At 41.7% G+C, this 23,284-nt stretch overlaps 1 protein-coding gene across 2 annotated transcripts in view; it reads right to left on the bottom strand.

Moving 5' to 3' along the window:
• DMXL1 (Dmx like 1) overlaps positions 1–23,284 on the bottom strand; it is a 212,268-nt gene that overhangs the window by 3,042 nt on the left and 185,942 nt on the right. For both annotated transcript variants that reach the window (XM_040343979.1, XM_040343987.1), the window contains 6 exons: positions 18,621–18,681; positions 16,086–16,213; positions 10,630–10,722; positions 10,450–10,541; positions 6,227–6,279; positions 4,222–4,439 (listed from right to left, as the gene is read on the bottom strand). In XM_040343979.1, the coding sequence (XP_040199913.1) occupies positions 4,222–4,439; positions 6,227–6,279; positions 10,450–10,541; positions 10,630–10,722; positions 16,086–16,213; positions 18,621–18,681 (645 nt within the window). The remainder of the gene's footprint in view (positions 1–4,221; positions 4,440–6,226; positions 6,280–10,449; positions 10,542–10,629; positions 10,723–16,085; positions 16,214–18,620; positions 18,682–23,284) is intronic.

Below are 23,284 nucleotides of genomic sequence, written 5' to 3'. Positions count from 1 at the left end.
AACTCGGTCGGAGCTGGATTCTGGCGAGAAACTCGGTCGTGTGTACACTTTTCAGCGAGGAACCCGTCGGGCCGAAAAGAGAACATGTTCTCTATTTCCGCGTTGTTCAATGAGGAAAGTCGGCCCGCCGAGCTCCTCGGCGGCTTCCACACTGAACTCGACGAGGAACTCGATGTGTTTGGCACGTCGAGTTCCTCGGTCGTGTGTACGGGGCCTCAGAGTTATCACTGGCCTCCTAACTGCTTTTCTCACCAACACCCTCCTCACCTAGAAGGGCATCTCTCTTAGATTTTGTGAAAGGCCTGCTCAAGTTAGCCATGTCATAATGACTTCAACGTTGTAATAATGGATTTAAAGTGGTTGTAAAGTCAGATTTACAAATAACTGGAATCCTGTCTGTTGAATGATATAACGTACTGTTTGTCAGTTATTCCAAAAATAAAATCCTAAATACCTTTTTGTACAATTCCACTCTGCTGTCACGTGACCTCCCTCTGATCGCCTTCCCCGATCCGAGACCAGCGGGAGAGGCTGAGATTCCCTTCTGACGTCAGCACGCCAGTAGAGGGAGATCATGTGACCGCATTGAGGTCCTGTGCAAGAAGGTATTTAGTATTATACATTTTAGAAAAACTGACAGTACTTTATATATTCATACAACATGCCTTACAGCCACAGGGAATAGTGGCAGGAGTAGAGGGAAGGGGTGGGTAGGAGATTGGATCTTACACAAATAAATGATAGGCAATAAGGAGAGAAAGGAGGAGAGACTGAGCACAGAGGCACATAAACTGACCACGGTATCATGGATCAGCAGCAATGATTACCATGGTCGGTACACAGAGGGGGATACAGGAACATGCAGGATCAACCAGATATTTTACAACATAGAATTTGACAAATGACACTGCAGAAGTACTGTGGTATTTATCATGCTTTAAAGAAACAGAAGATTTTTTTTCTTTTGGGGGGTTACAATCGCTTTAACAGTGCTCTGAACCTTTAAGCCTGGTCACAATGGAGGGTTTGTGTTCAGGTGTGTTGAGATATATTGCAGCTTGCTACATTAGCCAGCTCATTACAAATGAATGGGCTTGTAATGCACCTTAAATAATTTAGGTCCTGCTACATTGTTTTGCAGCACAGCACACCGCAATGCACATTATGCATTGTGGTGTGCAGTGGCATATTGCAATTCAGGTGTATTCTGGATGTGTGATGGGAACCATTCAAAGGGAGCACAGTGCACCAACACAGTAGCAGAGGTGGAGTGAATCATGCAACAGTAATTGCACTCAAAAGAGTGCCACACATGTAAGTGACTTAAAAAGCCAGATGGTTGTACTAGAATTTAGGGGATCTTTGGGAGATTAACTACTTGCCAACCAGGCCAATTCTGACACTTCGCTCCTACATGTAAAAATCATAATGTTTTTGCTAGAAAATTACACAGAAACCCCAAACATTCTATATGTTTTTTTTGCAGAGACCCTAGAGAATACAATGGCGATCATTGTAACTTTATCTCGCACGGTATTTGTGCAGCAATTTTTCAAAAGTGTTTTTTTGAGGGAAAAAAACTTTCATGCTTAAAAAAAACAAAAAAACAAACAGTGATGTGAAAGATGAAGTTACACTGAGTAAATAGATAGCCAACATGTCACGCTTCAAAATTGCACACGCTCGTGGAATGGCGCCAAACTTCGGTACTTAAAAATCCCCATAGGCGACGTTTTAAAATTTTGTACTGGTTACATGTTTTGAGTTACAGAGGAGGTCTAGGGCTAAAATGATTGCTCTCGCTCTAACGTTCGCTGCGACACCACACATGTGTGGTTTGAACACAGTTTTTATTAGTTGGGCGGGACTTGCGTATGCGTTTGCTTCGGCGTGCAAACACACGGGGACAGAGGCACTTTAAAAGAAAAAAAATGTATTGTTAATTTTACTTAAATTTTTTTGACACTTTTAAAGTATTTTTTTTAAACACTTTGATTCCTATTACAAGGAATGTAAACATCCCTTGTAATAGGAATATGACATGATCGGACCTCTTTACAGATTGCAGAGGCTGGGCTTGTGATGTCATAACATTGCGCCCACCTCCGACGATCATAGAGACTCCGGCGACAATCTGGTCCCCTGGAAATCTCTATGGTCAAGAACCGGGGCCGGTGGATCTGTTCTCCGACTCGCCGATCCCTCAGCTAAGTCAGTAGAAGTACGGGAGGGCGGCGGACGTCCCCTCTCGCCACCCGTAAAAATGATCAAGCGGCATAACAGTCGCTATGATCATTCTTACGGTGTAGGGAATTGTCGGCTAAAAAAAGGCAATATCTGAATGATGCCTGTAGCTGCAGGCATCATTCAGATATAGCCACACACAAAAAAAAATCAGTTTGTCTTCATTTCAGGCTGCAAAACAACAAAGTATGATTCTTTTCTATACACACTGTGGCCCGGATTCAGATAGCTTTGCCTATCTTTAGGCGGGCGTAGCGTATCTCAGATACACTACGCCGCCGTAAGTTGTGTATTCACATAGAACTTACGGCGACGCAGTGTAACTGGGCCGGCGTAAGCCCGCCTAATTCAAAATAGGCTGGTTGGGGGCGTGTACTATGTAAAATAGTAGTGACCGCACGTTTTTGACGCTTTTAACGAACGGCGCATGCGCCGTCCGTGGACGTATCCCAGTGCACATGCTCCAAATGACATCGGTAAATCGTCATGCTTTTGATGTGAATGTAAATTCCGTCCAGCCCTATTCGCTAACGACTTACGCAAACGACGTAAAAAATTCAAAACTCGGCGCGGGAACGACGGCCATACTTAACATTAGCTACGCCTCATATAGCAGGGGTAACTATACGCCGGAAAAAGCCGAATGCAAACGACGTAAAAAAAACCCCGGGCGGTTGTTCCTGAATCGGCGTAAATACTAATTTGCATGTTCCTCGCATAAAAATACGGAAGCGACACCTAGCGGCCAGCCTGAAATTGCAGCCTAAGATACGACGGTGTAAGACACTTACACCTGTCGGATCTTAGGGATATCTATGCGTAACTGATTCTCTGAATCAGGCGGATAGATACGACCGACCACACTCAGATACGACGGCGTATCAGGAGATACGCCGTCGTATATCTTTTCTGAATCCGGGCCTGTATGTTTTTTGTTATTCATTTATTTTATTATGCACTATCTTTTTGCATTTGGGGTTTTAAAAAGTGCTGTACCAATTACTTTTTTGTATTTTTGTGTTGGCGATTACACAGGGGTGTTTAGCAGCATTTTGTTGGTGTTGGAGGTCATTTTGAGGTAGAGTGGGGATATTTCGTTTTTAAATAATCAAAATATGTGTCAGCACGATCGCACACTCTACCTTTCACTCACAGCTAAAATATCACCAAGAATACAAATTGTACAGTGCTTAACCATATCACATCAATAAAACAATAAATACCATAAAATTGGTCCATTAGTTAGTAAAGCCAACAAATTGAGAAAGTAGTCTCTTTAAACTTGTCAAGAAAAAACAGAGACTCTTTAAAAAAAAAAAAAAAAACTTTTTATCCAGTCAGTTAGTCTTAAATATTCAAATATGTCTCATATAATAAACCATTGTGAATATACAAAATTCCACCACCTAAATCCTCTTCCTTCAGATTTCTTGTGCTCAACACAATTTTTCGTCCAACGTGCAAAAACCCACTCCTCAGTGCCCTTCGCATTTATATGCTCACCTGATACTTAGACCTCTAAATCAAATCAATAGCGCTCAAATGTAACTCCAATAATGTAAAAATGTAACTCCAATAGTGGTACCATACATAGTCAAATATTTGCCCACATCCAATTTGTAATTTGTTTTTATTGTTTTATTGCTGTGATATGGTTAAGCGCCACATCATTTATATTCTTGGTGCAATTATAAGTTTTGATACTACAGAAAAAACCCTTTGGACATGAGTGGGCTTACATTAGAAAGTCCATAGCAACCAATTGGCACAGTGTAATTTTTGGAGTGCAAAGGTAAATAAATAAATAAAAAAATGGAATGGTTGCTGAAAGACAAGGAGAAAATTGTATTTTGTTATGGGCAAATTACATTTTTATGCTTTTGGCCTCAACAGAAAAATGTGAGTGATGCCTGGTACTTCTTTAGGATCAAGAAAGATTTTGTAGATATTAAAAACCTTAAAGAAACCGACACTTACCTTAATGTTTCCTTCTGCAGATCCTGTAATGAAATATTCTTCTGTTGGGTCTATAGCAATGGCCTTCACGGCAGAATCATGGCTCTGGAAAACATGCCTCTGTTGTCTCTGACGCAAGTCAAACAAACATGTGAATCCTTTCCTGCCTCCAGATATTAGCAGCTGATTTTTTGGTGCATAAGCAACCACAGTTGCTCCACTGTCATGGCAAGTAAAGGCTGCAAATCAAGATGAAAAAGATGATGAATGTTTTTTTCAACTGAGAAGTACCCAAAGAAATGGGGATGCTCCCCACTGTCCCACTTAAAATACCAGTTTAACAGTACCTATACTGCTGCAACTATATATGGGAAATATAATACCAATGGCTGTGTGCTGTCTACGTACAATTTATTTTCATATAAAACATGAATATAATAAAACGTATATCATTTTGGCACCCTGTAGGGTTGAACTGATACAGGGTTCTCATCCTGCATCATTTACTAGTTGTAGCTCAATACTAGAACTGTACAATTCTGGATAAAAGGAGAAGCACAGTTCTTTTGCTTCAAAAAAAGATCACGATTGTCAGCATAACATCTTTCACAATATACAAAAAATATTGGGCTAACTGTACGTTTTTTTTTTTTTATTCATTGTGTATTTTTTTCTTTAAAAAATGCTTTTTAAAAGACTGCTGCACAAATACAGTGTGAAATAAAATATTGCAACCACCGCCATTTTATTCTCTAGGGTCTCTGCTAAAAAAAAAATTTCTATAATGTTTGAAATTGTAAGCAAAAAGTGTCAAAAAAGGTTTAGCCTTTAAGTGGTAAAACTGCTCTCATTTGTAGACCTAAGTTCATCCCTTTGATCTAAAACATGGGTCTTCAAACTATGGCCCTCCAGTTGTACAGGAACCAATTCCCATCATGCCAAGTCATGTCAGAGTTTTACAATGCCTCATGGGATGTGTAGTTCCGCGACAGCTGGAGGGCCGTAGTTTGAGGATCCCTGATCTAAAAGAACCATGTGATGCATGGTTTCTCTTTATTTCAGCACTGTCGATAAACATTTGCTGGCTGTTTTTTTTTTTTTGATAACTTTGAGCCAAGAACGGCTCTGCACTTGTTTAACATGAATCGTGGAAATTCTGTATTAAGATCGTGAGGGGGTTAAATCAAGATCACAATTTTTTTAACGATTAATCGTGTAGCTCTACTCAATAGTACAACTAAACTAACATTCATTTAGGCTAACTCCACATATAATCAAAATGTTAGTATTGCTGGGTTACTGACAATTTGAATGACATATTAGCTTCTTTTTATCTGTCAAGGACTCCAGTGACAACATTTCTACAAGAATTTGCAGCCCTGTCCAACTGCTACAGTCATCACAAAGCCTGCTGATGGTGTCATGCCCTTTTGTGGATATATGGAGCATCTGACTTCAAAAATGCAACATCCTCAGTGAAGTCTTTGTGGCGGGGAAGCAGAGGCACACATTTCTACAAGAACATCCTGCACAAAGCCACATTATCAGCCTTAGACAAAGAAAGCTAAAAGGTAAGCCTGCACAATTGTAAAAAAATATTAAAATATTGAAATTTCCTGCAAGAGCCCAAGTGTGTCTGGTTTTGTTTGAGTGCTTTATTATGTAATGCTTTGCATAAACCAGGTTATAGGTAAACAGGTATAAAAGTGTGAAGATCAGGAAACGTGAGCCAAAAAAATAATGAATATTTATGTGTTTTTAAGTCAGGTCTCGGGATAATCTACAACACAATGAAATCTTAACAGCCATTCAAAATTCATTATAACAAAAAGGATTTAGCCAAAATGATCTGGTGTCAGACATTATATACACCTCAAAAAAGAAGAGAAGTTATTCTTATTCATATGTTGGATGTACAGTATTTTAAAATGTGAAAAGACAAGCTATGCATAAAATGATATTCTTGAAATCAGACTCCCAGATATGTGTATTTATAGATGTTAACAGAAATAGTAAACTAACTTACCATGAACTAAACTGTTGGCAGGTGCTACCAGGGTATCCCACATACAGACATTTCTATAAAAGTGAATCAAAGAAAAACCTTTAAAATTTTGAAACAGATAATTTTACAAATAAAAAGGCCATCATAAACTGCTCTTATGAGCAATATAAAATTAGAAAATTAAACCTATAAAATAAAATCAGTTTCTGGAAACAAGATACAAAACTTGTGTATTTATTTTCTGTGCCCCATTTATTGTATCTATTTGCCAATGAAATTGTATCATCCATAGTAACCAGCATGGATTTATGAAAGACTGTTCTTGCCAAACCAACCCTTTACCATTCCACGAGGAGGGGAGTGGCTTAGTGAAGGAATTTGCATAATGTGGACAGTGGAGGCAGAAGCCACAAAATAGGAGCCATCTCAAGGGATCACTTGAGCAGCAGTTGAGGAGACTGGAGAACGGACTGACCGTTCTTGCCAGACCAACCTTTTAATATGAGGTGAGCTGTAATTTGGATAAAGGAAGGCTTGTGGTTGTAGTAAATCTAGATTTTACAAGGTATTTCCTAAAGTCTCCTTAAAACACCATTTCAAATTAAGGTCTTTCTGCATTGATATTGTATATATAAGCATAGAAATCTGGCTACAGGAGCAAGTCCGGAGAAGTAGCACCTAATGACATTTTCTGAATGGTTTAGGGGCAGTCTTTAACCATGGTGCATTCTGGGTTCTTCAGGGATGTCTTGCAATTGGTAAAATACCCAATAATTTAGAGGAATGTTTCACCAATAATATAATGTTGCCACCATCCCATATATGAATATATAGAAAAAAGGGGTCCCCCCGAAAGGGTTGGGATTTTAAGGGCAACAAATTATATTAAACATGATATAAGAAGTCAAAGATGTAGACAAATTTAAAAATAAGTTAATATAAAAACAATGTCATAATAACAATTTGAGTTACAATGATGAAACTGACACAGGCACTTTCCTTTATTGCGTTTTGTCTGGTTATGCCTCCCTGTCTTCCACGATGCTCCTTGATTGTTCTCGGTTTTTATGTTACCAACGGTACTGTATTTCTTTGTTATAGATACACGCATCCTCCACAAGGAAATGCCCCTGACGAAAGGATAATATCCTGAAATGCGTCAGATGTTCAATTTCCATTTTGGAGACAATATCGGTGTCAATTTCATCATTGTTACTCATATTGTTATTATGACATTGTTTTTTTATTAACTTATTTTTAAAGTTGTCTACATCTTTGACTTCTTATATCATGTTTAATAAATTATAAGAAAATCCCTTTGGTTTCGTACCTACAGTTTGTTGCCCTTAAAATCCCAACCCTTTAGGGGGGACCCCTTTTTTCTATAAATGCCTAATAATTGACACAAATTGGACAAAAACTGTCAACAAGCCAGCAAGTGAATCATGCCTGCCCTTTTTGTTACATAAAGCTGCAGGTTTTTATTGTGCAGAATTGCAAACTTGGGCACTGTGAAGGCCAGCCACTTCCATCCTAACCACCAATGAAATAATCGGATAATTAGGAGAACACCAGGCGCCTGCACAGCACCCTCCCCTGCCACTCTGTCAGCACTGGAGTCACATTAGCTGGGAGAGGGAGAAAAACACAGGGAGAAGAGAAATGCTAGAATACTAGCCAGTACCAGTTTGTAAAGGGTGAGGTAGAAATCACCTTGAAATGGTGGGTGGTCCATGTGTGTGGATGCTGCTGCAATATGAAAACCAAATTAGTTTAGTTTTTTAAATTTTAGAATGGGGTGCCATGGGATTGTGCATAATTTAAAAGGTGCCTTGACTGAAAAAAGGATGAGAAACACTGGTTTACAATGTTGTGCGGAGTGCCATAGGGATCTGGGCTTCTTTTTAACTTAATAGAAAATAAAGAAGTTGGAATGAATAGTTCAATCTCAGTGTTTGTCAATGATACCTAGCTAAGCTGAGCAAGAATTTCACAACAGTATTTAGCAACTTTACACGAAGACCTAGGTCAGGGGTGCCCAACCTTTTGAGGAGCGAGGGCCACTTTAGCGACTTGGTAACTGGTCGCGGGCCACAATGATCGTAAAGGGCGGATGGCAGGCCTGTGTCCACTCTGCATATGTAGAGCAGACACGGATGCAGCCCGCTCTACCCTAAGGGCCCTCCGATCCGCCCAGACAGAAGGGGAAAGACCCCCTTCTGTTTTTTTAAGAAGATCGGATTGCAGATAGGCGAGTGTAAACAGACACAAGTACGTTTACATCTGCCGCTCTATAGGAGGTGAATGGAGAGTCTGTTTGAGTCTACCTGAAAAACAGACAGGCAGACCCGAACGGACCGATCGTGTGAAAGTGTAAGGCTGCTTTCACACTTATGCACAGCGGTTTACCTGCATCTCAACTGACCTCAATCTTCACTTCTTCCTCAGGATTCCTGCAGCTGGCTGCTGCTGTCCTCCAGGTGGCTAGGGCTGGTACTGCTGGTGGGTACTGGTACTGCTGGCGAGTTCTGCTGGCCGGTACTGATGGTACTAGTACTGCGGACTGGTACTGGTGGCTAGTACTGGTATTACTGGCGGGTACTGCTGGCTAGTACTGTAATTGCTTACTGCTACTGCTGGCGGGTACTGTAATTGCGTACCGGTACTGCTGGCAGGTATGGCTGGTACTGGTACTGCTGGCTGGTACGGTTACTGCTGGCACTGATGACTGGTACCGATACTGGTACTGCTGTCCTAGAACGAGGGGTCCCGTCACGCCATCCCCGAGATCAGTGTGACAGAAGCATGCAGCACCTGCAGTGGAGAGCAGAGCTTTCTGTCCCAGACGGAGTACATATCGTATCACTCAGCCTGTGAAGGAGCTGGCGCTATACAGGCAGTATCGGCTCTGCTTCCTTTAGCGGCGGGTCCGTTTTTCGCGCTAAAGCTCGGAGATGGCGGGTCGGGAACCTGCGATCTGAGCTTGCCGACCCGCCATCTCAGAGCAAGACGTGGCAGGCCACATCAGAGGGCGCTGCGAGCCACAGCGTTTGGGCACCCCTGACCTAGATAAATAGAGTGGGATGCTATATGGCAGATGGTATAATATTGCAAATTTTAGGTAATGTACTTGGGAGCTAAAATATTTGTTGCATCCTCAATATAAATTGAGGATGCAAAAGGATCTGGGAAGCCTAGTATATCAGAGGCTCAGCAATAGCATGCAATGCCAAGCTACAGCAAGCTAGGCTAGCAGACTATTATCGTGTATTTACCCAACAGATAAAACTATAATTCTACCACTTTACAAAACTCGGGGTCGGCCACATCTAGAGTATGTTGTCTAGTTTTGGTCACCAATTCTCAGGAAGAGTGTGCTTGAACTGGAGAGTGTCCAGAGAAGAGAAACTAAACTAATAAGGGGCTGAGGGACTTCAGTTATGAGGAACTACAAACATTTTGATTTTACTGGAGAAGAGACGTATAAAAAAGGGAATATGATTGTAATATATAAATCTTTAAATAGCGACTGTATTATTAGGAGGAAGCTATTAAATGTAAGGTCTGTAGAGAAGACATGCAGCCATATAATGAAGTTGGATAAGCGGTTGTTCATTTTTAAACTGTGTAAGGGGTTCTTCACTGTTAGCGTAGTGAGGATGTGGGACTCCCTTCTACAGTTAGTGATGTCAGGAGGGAATGTAAGTACAATACAAACTTTTAGATGTGTTTCTCGGCAAACACAACATACAGGGAAATAGAAAATGGTACCAACATAAACACACACGCGGGTTGAACAAGATATACTGGAATCTTGATTCAACCTTACCAACTATGTAAAGCCGGCTTGAATGTAAAGACGGTTTGAATCTTGGCCAGTTCAGCTGGGAGTGGCCGAGATTCAATCCATGTATGGGCAGGCTAATGGTACCCAATTAGATCCATCAATTGTCTTGGGTACAACCAACATGTTGGATTTCCAACATGCGATTACAGCCAGCGGCTAGCAATAATCACAGTGTTCTCCTGGCAGGGACGGCTCCCCTACGCCCTACTGGCAGAGAACTTTATACACCTTTTAGTTATAGGTCTGCAAAATCATGGTTGCAGAGTATCAGAATAAGCATGTGACAGATTGGAAGCATGTACTTCACACTGTAGTGACAATGAAACAATAGTTAAAAGTAACAAACCTTTAATTTGAATGTGTTGCTATGTGGATTTTATATATATATATTAATTACCTGTTATCACTTGACTGTCCAGCTGTAGCTATTAGGGAAGAGGAACTTACAAACACAAAGTCATTGGTGGTTTTGTTATGGCACTGCCAGGTCTGTAAAGCAGAGGAAAATGCATAGAAAGAATCATATACTGATATTTACACATAGCAAACAGTAACAAAATATAACAAAAACCCTTACCAAATAAGGCTTAGCCAGGCTTCCGCTAGCAGCACTATACTTCCAGTTGGTCTGATACAGACTGATAAACCCATCAGCATCAACAACTCCAAACTACACATGGCAAAAAAAAAAAGGGGAGATAACCAAACCGTTACTTTCTCACATTGCTAAAAACTGTTTTAGTCACATAAAATACAAATATAAAATTCAAAGACTAAAGTAATTTTTACCAGTAAACAAACGGTTAAAGTATTAGAATTAGATCTGCATAGGCCAGGTGAGCTTAAAAACATTAAATGTTTGTTTTAGAAAAAAGTCCAGCACACTTAAGACATGTCTGTTTGCAAGCCCGGCTTCCAGTTTGTTTTATGTTGCATCCCTGAACATCTAGTCAGGAGTGTGCATGCACAACTTCAGTTAAACTTCCTATAATTCCAAGGGACACCGTTAATGCATTCTATCTAGTCCCATTTGGATGCTTGCGCACATCAACACAGATAAGGTCTTAATGTTGGAGCTCACAAAAGAGAAGCCACCATGAGAACTGAAAACCGGGCAGAGTAAGTGCTGAGGTATACTGCTGTAATTCCTATTAAAAACTAGGGTTTAAGAGGTCCAACAGGCCCCTGTCAATAGCTATGCCATTAATGTTATCAATTAAGAAGGATGAAACACTGGCCCTTGGGGCACAAGATCCAGACGAACCAGACTGACCCATGAAGAGTCTGCAAGGAGTCCAAGTACCATATCTTCCTAGGCCAATTTAGTACATAGACAATCACAGAAAAACACTCCACAGGCAGGAATATTATGGACAGGGCCTCCAATCAGTGAGATGGTCCAGGGAAGATTTTGGACCATACACGTTACAATCTGACCATATAATCGAAGTAAAAGCATCTTTAGAGGCAAATATGTGTTTATTATATTTTTAGTATAGAGATATAATACATAAAATTATCAGGTGTCTATAGTATAGGATTAAACATGTTGATACACATTGTCTGAGATTCAACAAAACGTAAATTCAACATGAGTCTATCGAGTTCGTCCATGTCGGGTGGTTAACATCGTGTGACATGTAGAGACAAGGAGAACTGAGATAATGCAAAGTAGAAGAACTACAGCTGATCATTATAAAAGATAGAAGAAAAAGTAAGGAAGAAGAGAAAAAGAGGAGAGAAAAGACGGGTGGGGGGGGAGGGAAAGAAGAACCTGAGAACCGAGCGGGCCAACTACGTCCCAGTTGTGTAAAGGGAATGTGGATAGAGCATCATGGCTGAATTTGGGGCATCAGTAATGTCTTTAATGAATCAGAGGAAGAGTAATCAGTCCATAAGAGCCACAAAGTCTTGAATTTATCGAATGTGTCAGAATCTAGGGCTAACATCTCCTCCATTCGCATGATATCATTAACTAAAGAAACCCATATGGATAATGGAGGGGTAGAGGTAGATTTCCAGAACAAGGGGATAAGCGGTCGTGCGGCTGATAGAAAGAAACGTAGCAAGGTACTCTTCTGTGATGCTATGGAACCAGGTAACATGGACAGTAAGGCTATTTCAGGTGAGGGTGCTAGGGGTCGATTATAGAGCTTACTATATATGGTAAAGACCTGAGACAAAAGGGGCTGAATGGCCGAACATGTCCACCAAATATGGAGGTAGCTACCATCTATTGAGCCGCATTTCCAACATATCGGGGGTATAGACAGAAATATTTTATGTAAATAGAGAGGGTCCCTATACCATCGAGAGAGGAGTTTAAAGTTTTTCTCCTGAGAGTAACAGGAGACAGAGGACTTGTGCGTGAAGTAGTACGATTTCTGCCAATCCGTTGCATGAAGTTCCTTTCCCAGGTCCGTGGACCACTTCCTTGTGTAGGAGGGAGGTTGATCATGTATCAGTGTGTGTAGCAGAGTGTACATAGAGGAGAGTAAGTGACTTGGTGTTTCTGAGAGAGAGCACAGCTTCTCGAAACCCGTTAGGGGTCTGTGAGTCTGGGATGAGGAGAATAGGTCAGAACAAAAAGAGGATAAGTGTAGAGTCATGAGCCAATTACGATGGTCCGTAGGTAGTACAGGGGAGACGGAAACAGGATGTATAAATGAGCTCGCTATGGGCCAGGCAGGACGGGAGTATGGACCCGCTGTATAAGAACATAGTCCTAGAGGTAGCCCGGGGTGGTCGAAGAGGGATGTAAGTGGTGATGGATCAGTGGACAGTAAGGAAAGTAGTCCCTTCTTGTACCATAGTTGTAGGGCAGCTATTGTTAATGGAGAAGCATGTGAAAGCAACTGTAGGTGATGTTCATAACCCCAAAGTAAAGCTTGTAGATCAAAAATGGATAAGTCCTGTTCTATCATGGCGGATGCTTTAAGGAAGGGACAAGGGAACCATTCCAACATCCTAGATAACAATGCAGCTTTATGGTATAATTCAAAGTCGGGTAAACCCACCCCTCCTCGAGTCTTGGGGTACGTGAGTAGAGTGTGACGGATGCGGGACTTGCTATAATGCCAAATAAAACATATGGACATGGAGCGTAGAGAGGAGAAAAAAATGGGTATGGTTTGGAATAAATAGAGTAATTTAGGAAGTGTGTCCATTTTCAATGTATTGATACGACCAAACCAAGGTATTATTGAAGAGTTCCAGGCTTCCAATTCCCTCCGAAGTTGGGCAAAAAGAGGAAGATAATTGAGGGTATAAAGTTACGATAGATTTGAGGGGATTGTTACACCCAAATAGGAGATGCCCTTAGTGTTCCATCGGAAGGAGAAATTTGTTTGTAATCTAGTGAGGGTTGTATGCGGAAGGGATATGTTCAGGGCTTCAGTCTTGGACATATTCAATTTAAAATTACTAAAATTGACGAACCTACGAAATTCATGTAATAATGAGGGGAGAGATGTATGAGGATGTTGAATGTAGACCAGCAGGTCGTCCGCATATAGGGAAATTTTGTGTTCAGCAGAGGGCGTCCGGATTCCAGATATGGACATATTCCGTCTGATGGCCTGAGCCAAGTGCTCAATCACTAGGACAAAGAGTAGAGGTAACAAGGGGCAGCCTTGACGTGTACCGTTTGTTATCCGAAAGAATGCGGAAGAAGAACCATTGACCAGAAGCAGAGGGGCGAGAATACAGGCCCATAGTCTTGGATATGAAAGCAGGGCCTAAGCCTAGTTGCTGTAAAGAAAGACGCAAAAGCTGCCAATTGACCCGGTCAAAGGCCTTCTCCGCATCGAAGGACAACAAACAGGCCTTCAAATCACGGCGTTGAATGTAGGAAATCAGGTGAATGGTTTTAGTTGTGTTGTCCCTGGTCTCACGACCAGGGACAAAGCCCACTTGGTCTTTATGGATAATTGGAGGGTAATAGGGGGGAGAGGCGGTTGGCTAGAACTTTGGTGTATAGTTTAATGTCTATGTTAAGAAGTGAAATGGGTCGGTAGCTACTGCACTGTGACGGATCTTTGTTAGGTTTGGGTATGAGCGAAATGTTGGCAGTTAGGAGATTGCTGGAGGGGAGGTGATTGTCGTCAATAAAGTTAAATGCAGCGGACATTAAAGGGGCCAGGGATTGGTTCAGTGATTTGTAGAACCTAGGAGAAAACCCATCTGGGCCTGGGCATTTGCCAGATTTTAAGCCTTTAATAGCGGTGAGGAATTCTTTGACTGTTAGGGGGTTATCTAAAGCCGCAGCCTGTTCAGCAGTTATCTGAGGTAGGGCCGTTTCTGAAATATATGTTTTCATATCGGGTAGATTAGAGTCCCTTGATTGGGTCAGTGGGGTTTGCGAGGGTAGGTTATAGAGATCGGAATAATAACGCCGGAAGGCGTCTAGAATGCCCTTTGAGTTAGGAATTTTTTGTTGGTCTTTAGTACATATATATTGTATGGGACGACGTATGGGGCGGGGGTGAAGGACTTTCGCTTAATGTTGGCCACATTTATTGGCAAGGAGATAATGTTTGTAAAAGCATCTTTAGATTTACCAAAATGTAATATAAGGTCCTTACTTCAGAGGGGTTGTAGAAGCCTTGTTGAAACAGGAAATTGCAGGATCTACCACAGAAACTACCCACTTATGCAGAACAATTTCCTAAATAGGAATCTGAGCAAAGCATTTTGGAGGAGAAAAAAAAAATCATCTCCTTCTACAGGACTGGCTCTACAAGTGAGTGGACTGGGAAAGTCTTAGCTGGTTTAGGCAATTTAAGGGATCCCCTACTAAAGGTCTTGTATACTCAAGTTTGATAAAAAAGAAAAAGGAAGGAAGGGTTCCCCTGGGTGGACTTTTTAGGCACTAGTGGTATGGATTTCAAATATACAGGATATTGAAGTAAAAAAGTTTTTATTCACAATTAAACATAGTTGTCAAAAAATGTATATTGAATTTAAAATCTATAGTTCCAATAAATGTCAACATACAGGCAAATACAAGAAGAACCTTCTTTACACCCGACGCCTTTTTAAAATAACCTTCTTTAGGGGTGTGTAGAGAAGGACATGCAGTTCATGTATTATAAATGTAGCAAAGGATCAATATTTCATTGGATATGGTTTTAAAAGAATTCAAATATAGACAGCACGCTGGATTTGGTCAATGAGGTTGCCAGTCAAACAAAAAAAGGGCATCAAAGCATACAATTAATCCAGGTTTAAAAAGGGCATTTATAAGGGACAGATGTACATCCCTTAGGGAAAATTAATTACAAAATTCGAAAAGCGGGCGGATCGACCAAAGGGATATGCTGGGACTAGAGTGGAGATCAAGTTTGGATGCAATCCCAGTTATAAGCATGACATCCTAATCCAACTCTTTAGAAAAAAAAAATCATACTAAACTAAAGGTCAACCCCACTTCCATCCGGCAAAGTCCGAGTATTGTCCTCCAAGGCTCTGCAGGTGAATAACCATTTTGAATGCAACCAAACCTGTGATTTTAGGTTGCTTTATACTTGTAAGAACTATGATTTCATATCAATTCATGATAAAAACACTTGAAAAAATAGTACTTTCTTTTACAAACAATGCAAATGTGTTTATGTTAAGTTACTATCCAGTTAATCCAGGCAGTAAATACATACATTTAAAACAGTTGTTTTCAACTTTGTTTAACCTATTACAGCACAAGGGAGTGTCCTCCCTGTGCCATGTGAATTCAGTGAGGGAATCATAATTGGCGAAATGCCATTGTGCTGTTTTTTTTAGAAGTAGTAAAGTTTGCAGTATATTTACAGCAAAACTCTAAACATACTGTATCAGGTTTATTATTTCTAATAGAGATGCTTTTTTTGCCAGAAAAATTACTAGGAAAAACACATGTCTTATTTTTATGTCGACAGCTGTAGCCCACCCTATGAGTTTATTTATAAAGAAGCAATTTCAGTCTGGAAGTGCAATAGCTATCTGCCCGTGGCCTCTGATATCTTTTGTTTTTACAGATACACAGAAGATGGTACCTACCTTGTTCCCTTGATGGTTAAACTTTATCCGTGTTACCCTGGAATTCCCACCTGCCCGGAAGCATGTTATCTGTTGAGCATGACCCCATTCAAACATTCTTACACTGCCATCTTGAGCACCAGTAAGATCTAATGCAAACAAAATAAAGTAAATAAGAAGGATCACAAACATGTAAACTTAAAGCGTTACTAAACCCAGGACTCTGTATTCACTGCAGCTGGTCCCCCACAGTACACAGAACATGAAAATGCAATTATTTTAGTAAATATAAACTGCTAAATACCTTTTCTAATCGGCAGTATATAGCAGTCTTGTGACTTCTATCAGTGTCTGGTTAAAGCTTGTAAAAGGAGTTTTCATTCTCCTCTGACTGTCCTATGGGGCTGCACGACCCCTGACCCTCTGTCTGGACAGTGCTGATTGGCACTGTGACGATCACATGCACCCTCCCAAGAAAAAAACAACTGCCCCGCTAGTGACCGAATAGTGCCGCAAAATTGACGGTAAAGCGCAGCTAAAAATAGCAGAGCTTTACTGCCGACCCTGCGTGAAAGGGGCCTTTAAGTTCCACAGTGAGTATAACAAGACTGATTTTACTGTTGTGGGTTTAGTAACACTTAAATTATGTGCACAGTATTCACTTAGGGAAACTATGAAAGCCAACATTGTTTAAAAAAGTTTGCCCAGCAAAAATTGAGAATCCATTCGATTGAAAATTCAGAATAACAGAATTTTTCTTAAAGTGCCAGTCCATCAAAAAGTTACATTTTACTTCACGGTGGAGCCTGAGGGGCAGAGTCTGTCCTTGGCTTCTTATATGTTATGGACACTTTAATGACAAGATCCCACTGTCTTTATTTCCAACTCAGTCTCTTAGATTTTATTTTATGTAATAGAGAAACATGTTAACAGGGAGTGAGGGAGGTCCTCATAATGGCCAGAGTATGTTTGGTGTCCCAAGAACTTATATGTCCCCGATTCCCTAGAGAGATTTAATGCATTTTTTTCAAGCAACCCTGTTGTGACAAATCGTTAAACCACTGTTACCTGTAGTAGTCAGCTGTAATCTTTCTCAGTAACCGTGCCATCAAACACCACTCCTATTTCTGGTTTCAGTAGCCCAAAGTCCACTGGGAAACTGACACTCCTGAGGTTGTCAATCTCCTAGGTGCCACGCAGCTCTCAATAGTTCCTCTTCCTGACCTCTACATCACATCTGCATCCTACAGTGACAAAGAGGTCAGCAGGAGAAATTTGGGAAAGATGCGGAGGACCTAGAAGAGCAACACTCGAGAACTCAAACAGTATTAAGTATTTTTTTACAGTTACCAGGGCCTTTGCTATTTGTTGTTACAGAGTCTGTAACTCTACAGGATCTGCTAAAAACTTAATTATTAACGTCTGAGTTGACTGATCATTTAAAAAAAAAGGATCTTTTTAAAGTTTTTAAGTTATACCAAATAAATTATCTTAGAAAGGTGTTTTAGGCAAACCTCATATGCCTAACAATTTTAACCACTTGCTGCCGGCCGTACGACTTTGTACGGCCGCAATGTGGATCCCACATATATATACTATATACTGCCTCCAGCCACTTGGGGGCGCGCGCGTGCCCGCCGCATCACTGAGATGCCGATGTGCGTGCCTGGCGGCCACGATGTCCGCCCGGCACCCGCGATCGGCGGTTACACAGACAAGGACGTGGATCCGTGTGTGTAATGGTGGCAAAAATGTGTCAAAAGTGTCCGATGTGTCCGCATAATGTCGCAGTCCCAATAAAAATCAAAGATCGCCACCATTACTAGTAAAAAAATAATAATAATTATGTCCCCTATTTTGTAGGCGCTATAACCTTTGCGCAAACCAGTCTAATTGCGATTTTTTTTTTTTTACCAAAAATATGTAGAAGAATACGTATCGGCCTAGACTGAAAAAAAAAAATGTTTTTTAAAAAAAATTGGGCTTTTTATTATAGCAACAAGTAAAAAATATTGAATTTTTTTCAAAATTGTCGCTCTATTTTTGTTTATAGCGCAAAAAATAAAAACCGCAGAGGTGATCAAATACCACCAAAAGAAATCTCTATTTGTGGGGGAAAAAAGGATGTCAATTTTGTTTGGGAGCCACATCGCACGACGCTGATATTTCACCTGGGCAGGAGGGGGGTACATGTGCCCAGTAAGCAAGGGGTTAATAAATGTATATGGTGCTTCCATGATTTTCTATTAAACACCTATGATGAGCTCCATATTAAGAAAGACAGAAATACTATACTATGCAACGCTACCTAAATGGCCGCATCCTAACAGTCATTGAGCAAAGGTGATGGTTCATATATAGATTTATAGATTATATTTGTGGTTGTGGTTGTTATCTTTATATCAGACTAATGAAGTAACTTCCTGACGGATCAGCTACTACACAAAAAATGTGAAGCTTGCATCATAAAAATTGGCATAAAGTTTACAATAACTTAAAACATGAAAATAAACTAGTTTCCTTTCTAATATTCTCACAAAGACACTATGAACTTACAGTAAGGCAGTGTTGGATGTGATGCCATTCTTCGAACATCTTTGATTGTTCTCTTTATCAACTGTTGGGGAAAAAGGGATACTTCAGTGATGAATTTGTATAAAATGCACACATTTATGGTCATAAAAATATTTCCCCTTTGCATAATTTTTAGATGAGTTTGTGTGTAGGAGATATCTGGATGAACATTTTCCAGCACTCTCAGCACAAACACATGTTGCCATATATGAAACCATACGGATAAAGATTCACTTCTGTGAGAAAGAATAAGTGCGTACGCTCTGGAGAAAGGGGTTAAGTATTCTGTGATTATGGAAATTCAAGCCCTCAGTTTGTGTTCAAATTTTAACGGTTTCCTTTTGGGGGGATCAAATTAAAATCTTCTGATTTTACATTACATGTCTTTGTCTAAATGGGGCAGGGTAGGTTTTGACCTGGAATTTAATTGGTATTTGGTGTTCCTTGCAGAATACTTATGTTAAAACAACATTAACCACTTCCGGACCGCCGCATGTAGATATACGTCGGCAGAATGGCACGGACAGGCACATCAAAGTACCTGTACGTGCCTGCCTAGACGTGGGTCGGGGGTCCGATCGGGACCCCCCCCCCCGGTTCAAGCGGCGGTTCCGAAGGCTGCAGAAGCGATCCGGGATGAGGGGGCGGCTATTCGTTTTCAGCCACCCCCTCGCAATCGCTCTGAGCCAATGCACGCGCCCCCCCGCCTCTTCCTGTGCCAAGTGTAAACACAGGAAGAGGGAAGTGATGTGCTCTCTCCTCGTGTCGGTCTTTTCGTCCGACGCTGAGGAGAGAAGAAATCACACAGTAAGTTGCACCAACAGTACACTGACACAGGTACACATAGGCACACTTACCCCCCCCCCCAGTCACCGCCAATCACTCCCCCCCCCCCCCCAGTCCCCTGTCACAGTGTGTCACTGAATGCAGTGATCATTTATTTTCTGATCACTGCATTTAGTGTCAGTGTGACAGAAAAAAGTGTTAGGGCAGTTAGTCTTAGGCCCCTTTAGGTCCAGGGTAGCCCCCTACCTCCCCTAATAAAGGTTTAACCCCTTGATCACCGCCCTAGTTAACCCTTTCACCCCCTATTGCCAGTGTCACTAAGCGATCGTTTTTCTGATCGCTGTATTAGTGTCACTGTTGCCGCTAGGTAGCTAGTTTTTTTTGAGGTTCGCCGCCAGGTTCTATAGCGTTAGGTACCCCCATAAATAAAGGTTTTAACTAGGGTTGTCCAGATACCGATACTAGTATCGTTATCGAGACCGATACCGAGTATTTGCGGGAGTACTCGTACTCGCGCAAATTCTCCCGATACCTAAATAGAATACTTTTTTTGTATTTATCAACATGTTCTATGAAAATTCTTTGAGTTTTTTACTACTGCGTGACAAGCAAATAAAACATTTTTATTCATTTTTACTCATTTTTATTCTTTTATAATGTCTTGAGTTAGAGTTCTTCATAATTCTAAAGAAAATATCCTTAGTCTGTATTGTGGTTTGAAAACTGTCACATGACATTTAAAAAAAGTATCGGTATTCGGTATCGGCGACTACATGAAAAAAAGTATCGGTACTTGTACTCGGTCCTAAAAAAGTGGTATCGGGACAACCCTAGTTTTAACCACTGATTGCCCCTAGAGTTAACCCTTTCACCAGTGATCACCGTATAAGTGTCACTGGTGACGCGGGTTAGCCAGTTAGTTATTTAGTTATTTTAGGTTCGCCGCCAGGTTTTTAGAAAGCGTCAGGTACCCCCATATATTACCTAATAAAGGTTTTAACCCCCTGATTGCCCCCTAGTTAACCCTTTCACCAGTGATCACCGTATAAGTGTTACGGTTGACGCTGGTTAGTTTGCTGTTTATAGCATCAGGGCACCCGTCGTATATAACCCAATAAAAGTTTAACCCCCTGATCGCCCGGCGGGTGATATCAATAACATTTTAGCGTCAGTCAGGGTCTGCGTCGCCCCAGGCAGCGTTAGGTTAGTGCCAGTAACGCTTACACCCACTCGCAAAGCATACACCCCCCTTAGTGGTATAGGATCTGAACGGATCGATACCTGATCAGATCTATACTAGCGTACCCAGCAGATTAGGGTACCCAAAAACGCATTGTTAGCGGAATCAGCCCAGATACCTGCTAGCACCTGCATTTTCCCCCTCTGCCCAGCCCAGCCCAACCCACCCAAGGCAGTATCGATCGATCACTGTCACTTCAAAAACACAACACACATAACTGCAGCGTTCGCAGAGACAGGCCTGATCCCTGCGATCGCTAACAGTTTTTTTTGGAAGCGTTTTCTACATTTTCCTTTCTATAGTCAGGTGCTTTTTTTACCTGTGAATCATCACCAGTGTACGACAAAATTTAGAGTCCAAAATCGTACACTGATGACGAGGCCTACTTGTTCATGAGCATGACAGATAGTGAAGAGGAGGTCACTCATCTGTCAGAATCTGGCTCAGAAAACGAACCTGTTTACGACAGCGGCTCCATGTCAGATAGCTCTGACGACGGAGTTGTGGTTCCTGCCAAGGCCAGGCGTACCCGACCCGTTCTGATGTTGTTGAGCAGCAAGAACCGCAGGACCCTTGTATGGAGCAGAGAAGTACTAGCGCCGCTATTCCTTCTGGTGGATTGGCAAGCACCAGCGGCCTAGTACACCCCGGTCGTTCATCCAGCACTGCAGTAAGACGTGGTGACGTGGCGAGTCCCATAAGTGCAGTTCAAGCTGGCGAGGTGGCAAGCACAAGTAGTGTCCCGCTGCCACCAAGAAGAAGACAAAGACAGGCCCGTCGTGCCCATAGTGCCCTTCCTGCAGAATTCGCCTATCCTGATTGGGTCCCCACCACTTCTGCAACACCCATACTTCCCCCATTCACTGCCCAAACCGGTATTCAGGTGGATACAGCGAATTTTATGCCACTTGATTTTTATTCGCTGTATTTCACGGAAGATCTCTATAGATCTATTGTGGACCAGAGTAATTTATATGCTGGTACCTACATCGCTGCTAATCCCCAGACCCTCCTTGCCAAAGAATGGAAACCTCTTGAGGTTTCCGATTTTATGACCTTTCTGGGCCTTACCCTCAACATGGGCATACACCAATTTCCGGAATTGCGGATGTATTGGTCCACACATCCAATTGACCATATGCCCATATTCTCTGCTCACATGGCCAGGAAACGATACGAGGCGATCCTGCATTTCAGTGACCATGCACTTTGTCGTCCACATGGAGACCCTGAATTTGACCGGCTCTACAAAATTCGGCCCCTCAAACCATTTCAACAAACGTTTTGCAGCCTTGTTTAATCCCCAGCAAGTTGTCTGCGTTGACGAGTCCCTAATTAAATTTTCTGGCCACTTGTCTTTCAAGCAGTACCTTCCCAGCAAGCGTGCCAGATACGGGGTCAAGCATCTCTATAAGCGCTGTGACAGGGCAACAGGCTACACATGGAGCTTTAGGGTTTATGAGGGCAAAGATAGTGAGGTAGAGCCGGAAGGATGCCCAGATTACATGGGGAGCGCTGGCAAGATCGTTTGGGACTTGGTGTCACCCTTATTCGGAAAGGGGTACCACTTGTATGTGGACAATTTTTACAGCAGCGTGCCACTTTTTAGTCACTTGTTTGATCATCAGATTGGAGCATGTGGCACCGTGCGACCTAATTGCCAGGGCTTTCCCCAGCGGCTTGTAGATGCCCGTCTTAGGCTAGGGGCGAGAGCCTGCTGCAGATGTAAACATTTGCTCGCTGTGAAGTGGCGGGACAATAGGAATGTTTTCGTTCTTGCCACCCTTCACGCAGACACGACAGTACAAATTCATACGGCGACTGGTGTTGTGGAGAAACCCCTCTGTGTCCACGAATATAACCAAAATATGGGAGGGGTGGACCTCAACGACCAGTTGATGGCGCCGTATCATATTGCCCGTAAGACGAGACGCTGGTACAAAAAAGTGTCTACATTTATTTCAATTGACTTTACTGAATGCTTTTGTCTTATACAAAGCTTCAGGACGGAATGGATCCTTCCTTCAATTCCAGAGGGATATCATCACAGAACTCCTGTATCCAGGCGGTTCTGTACCTCACCATCCCCTACCAAATGCAGTAAGCCGACTGCATGAGAGGCATTTTTCTTATGTCCTCAGGAGTACCCCTACCCAATGAGCCCCCCAAAGAAGATGTCATGTCTGTACCAAGCGCGGATTTAGGCATGACACCCATTATTTTTGTCCCCAATGTCCTGCCGATCCTGGTCTTTGTATTGGTGAATGTTTTGAACGCTTCCACACACGAGTTAATTATTAGTGTAGGGTAAAACATTTCACAGGCTAGGCACACTTACACAGGGTCTCCCAAGATGCCATCGCATTTTGAGAGACCCAAACCTGGAACCGAAAAGTTGAAGTTACAGTTACAAAAAAAGTGTTAAAAAAAAAAAAAGTAAAAAATAAAAAAACAAAAAAATATAAAATAAAAAAAACAAAAATAGTTGTCGTTTTATTGTGCTCTCCCTCTCTATTGTTCTGCTCTTTTGTACTATATTCTATTCTGCAAAGCTTTATTGTTATGTTTTTTTCATGCTTGCTTTTCAGGTATGTAATTTACTTTACTGTTTTCAGGTACG

The sequence above is a fragment of the Rana temporaria genome, chromosome 1 (assembly GCF_905171775.1).
Source record: "Rana temporaria chromosome 1, aRanTem1.1, whole genome shotgun sequence".
Taxonomy (NCBI): domain Eukaryota; kingdom Metazoa; phylum Chordata; class Amphibia; order Anura; family Ranidae; genus Rana; species Rana temporaria.
This window is presented reverse-complemented; position numbering and strand designations above follow the sequence as displayed.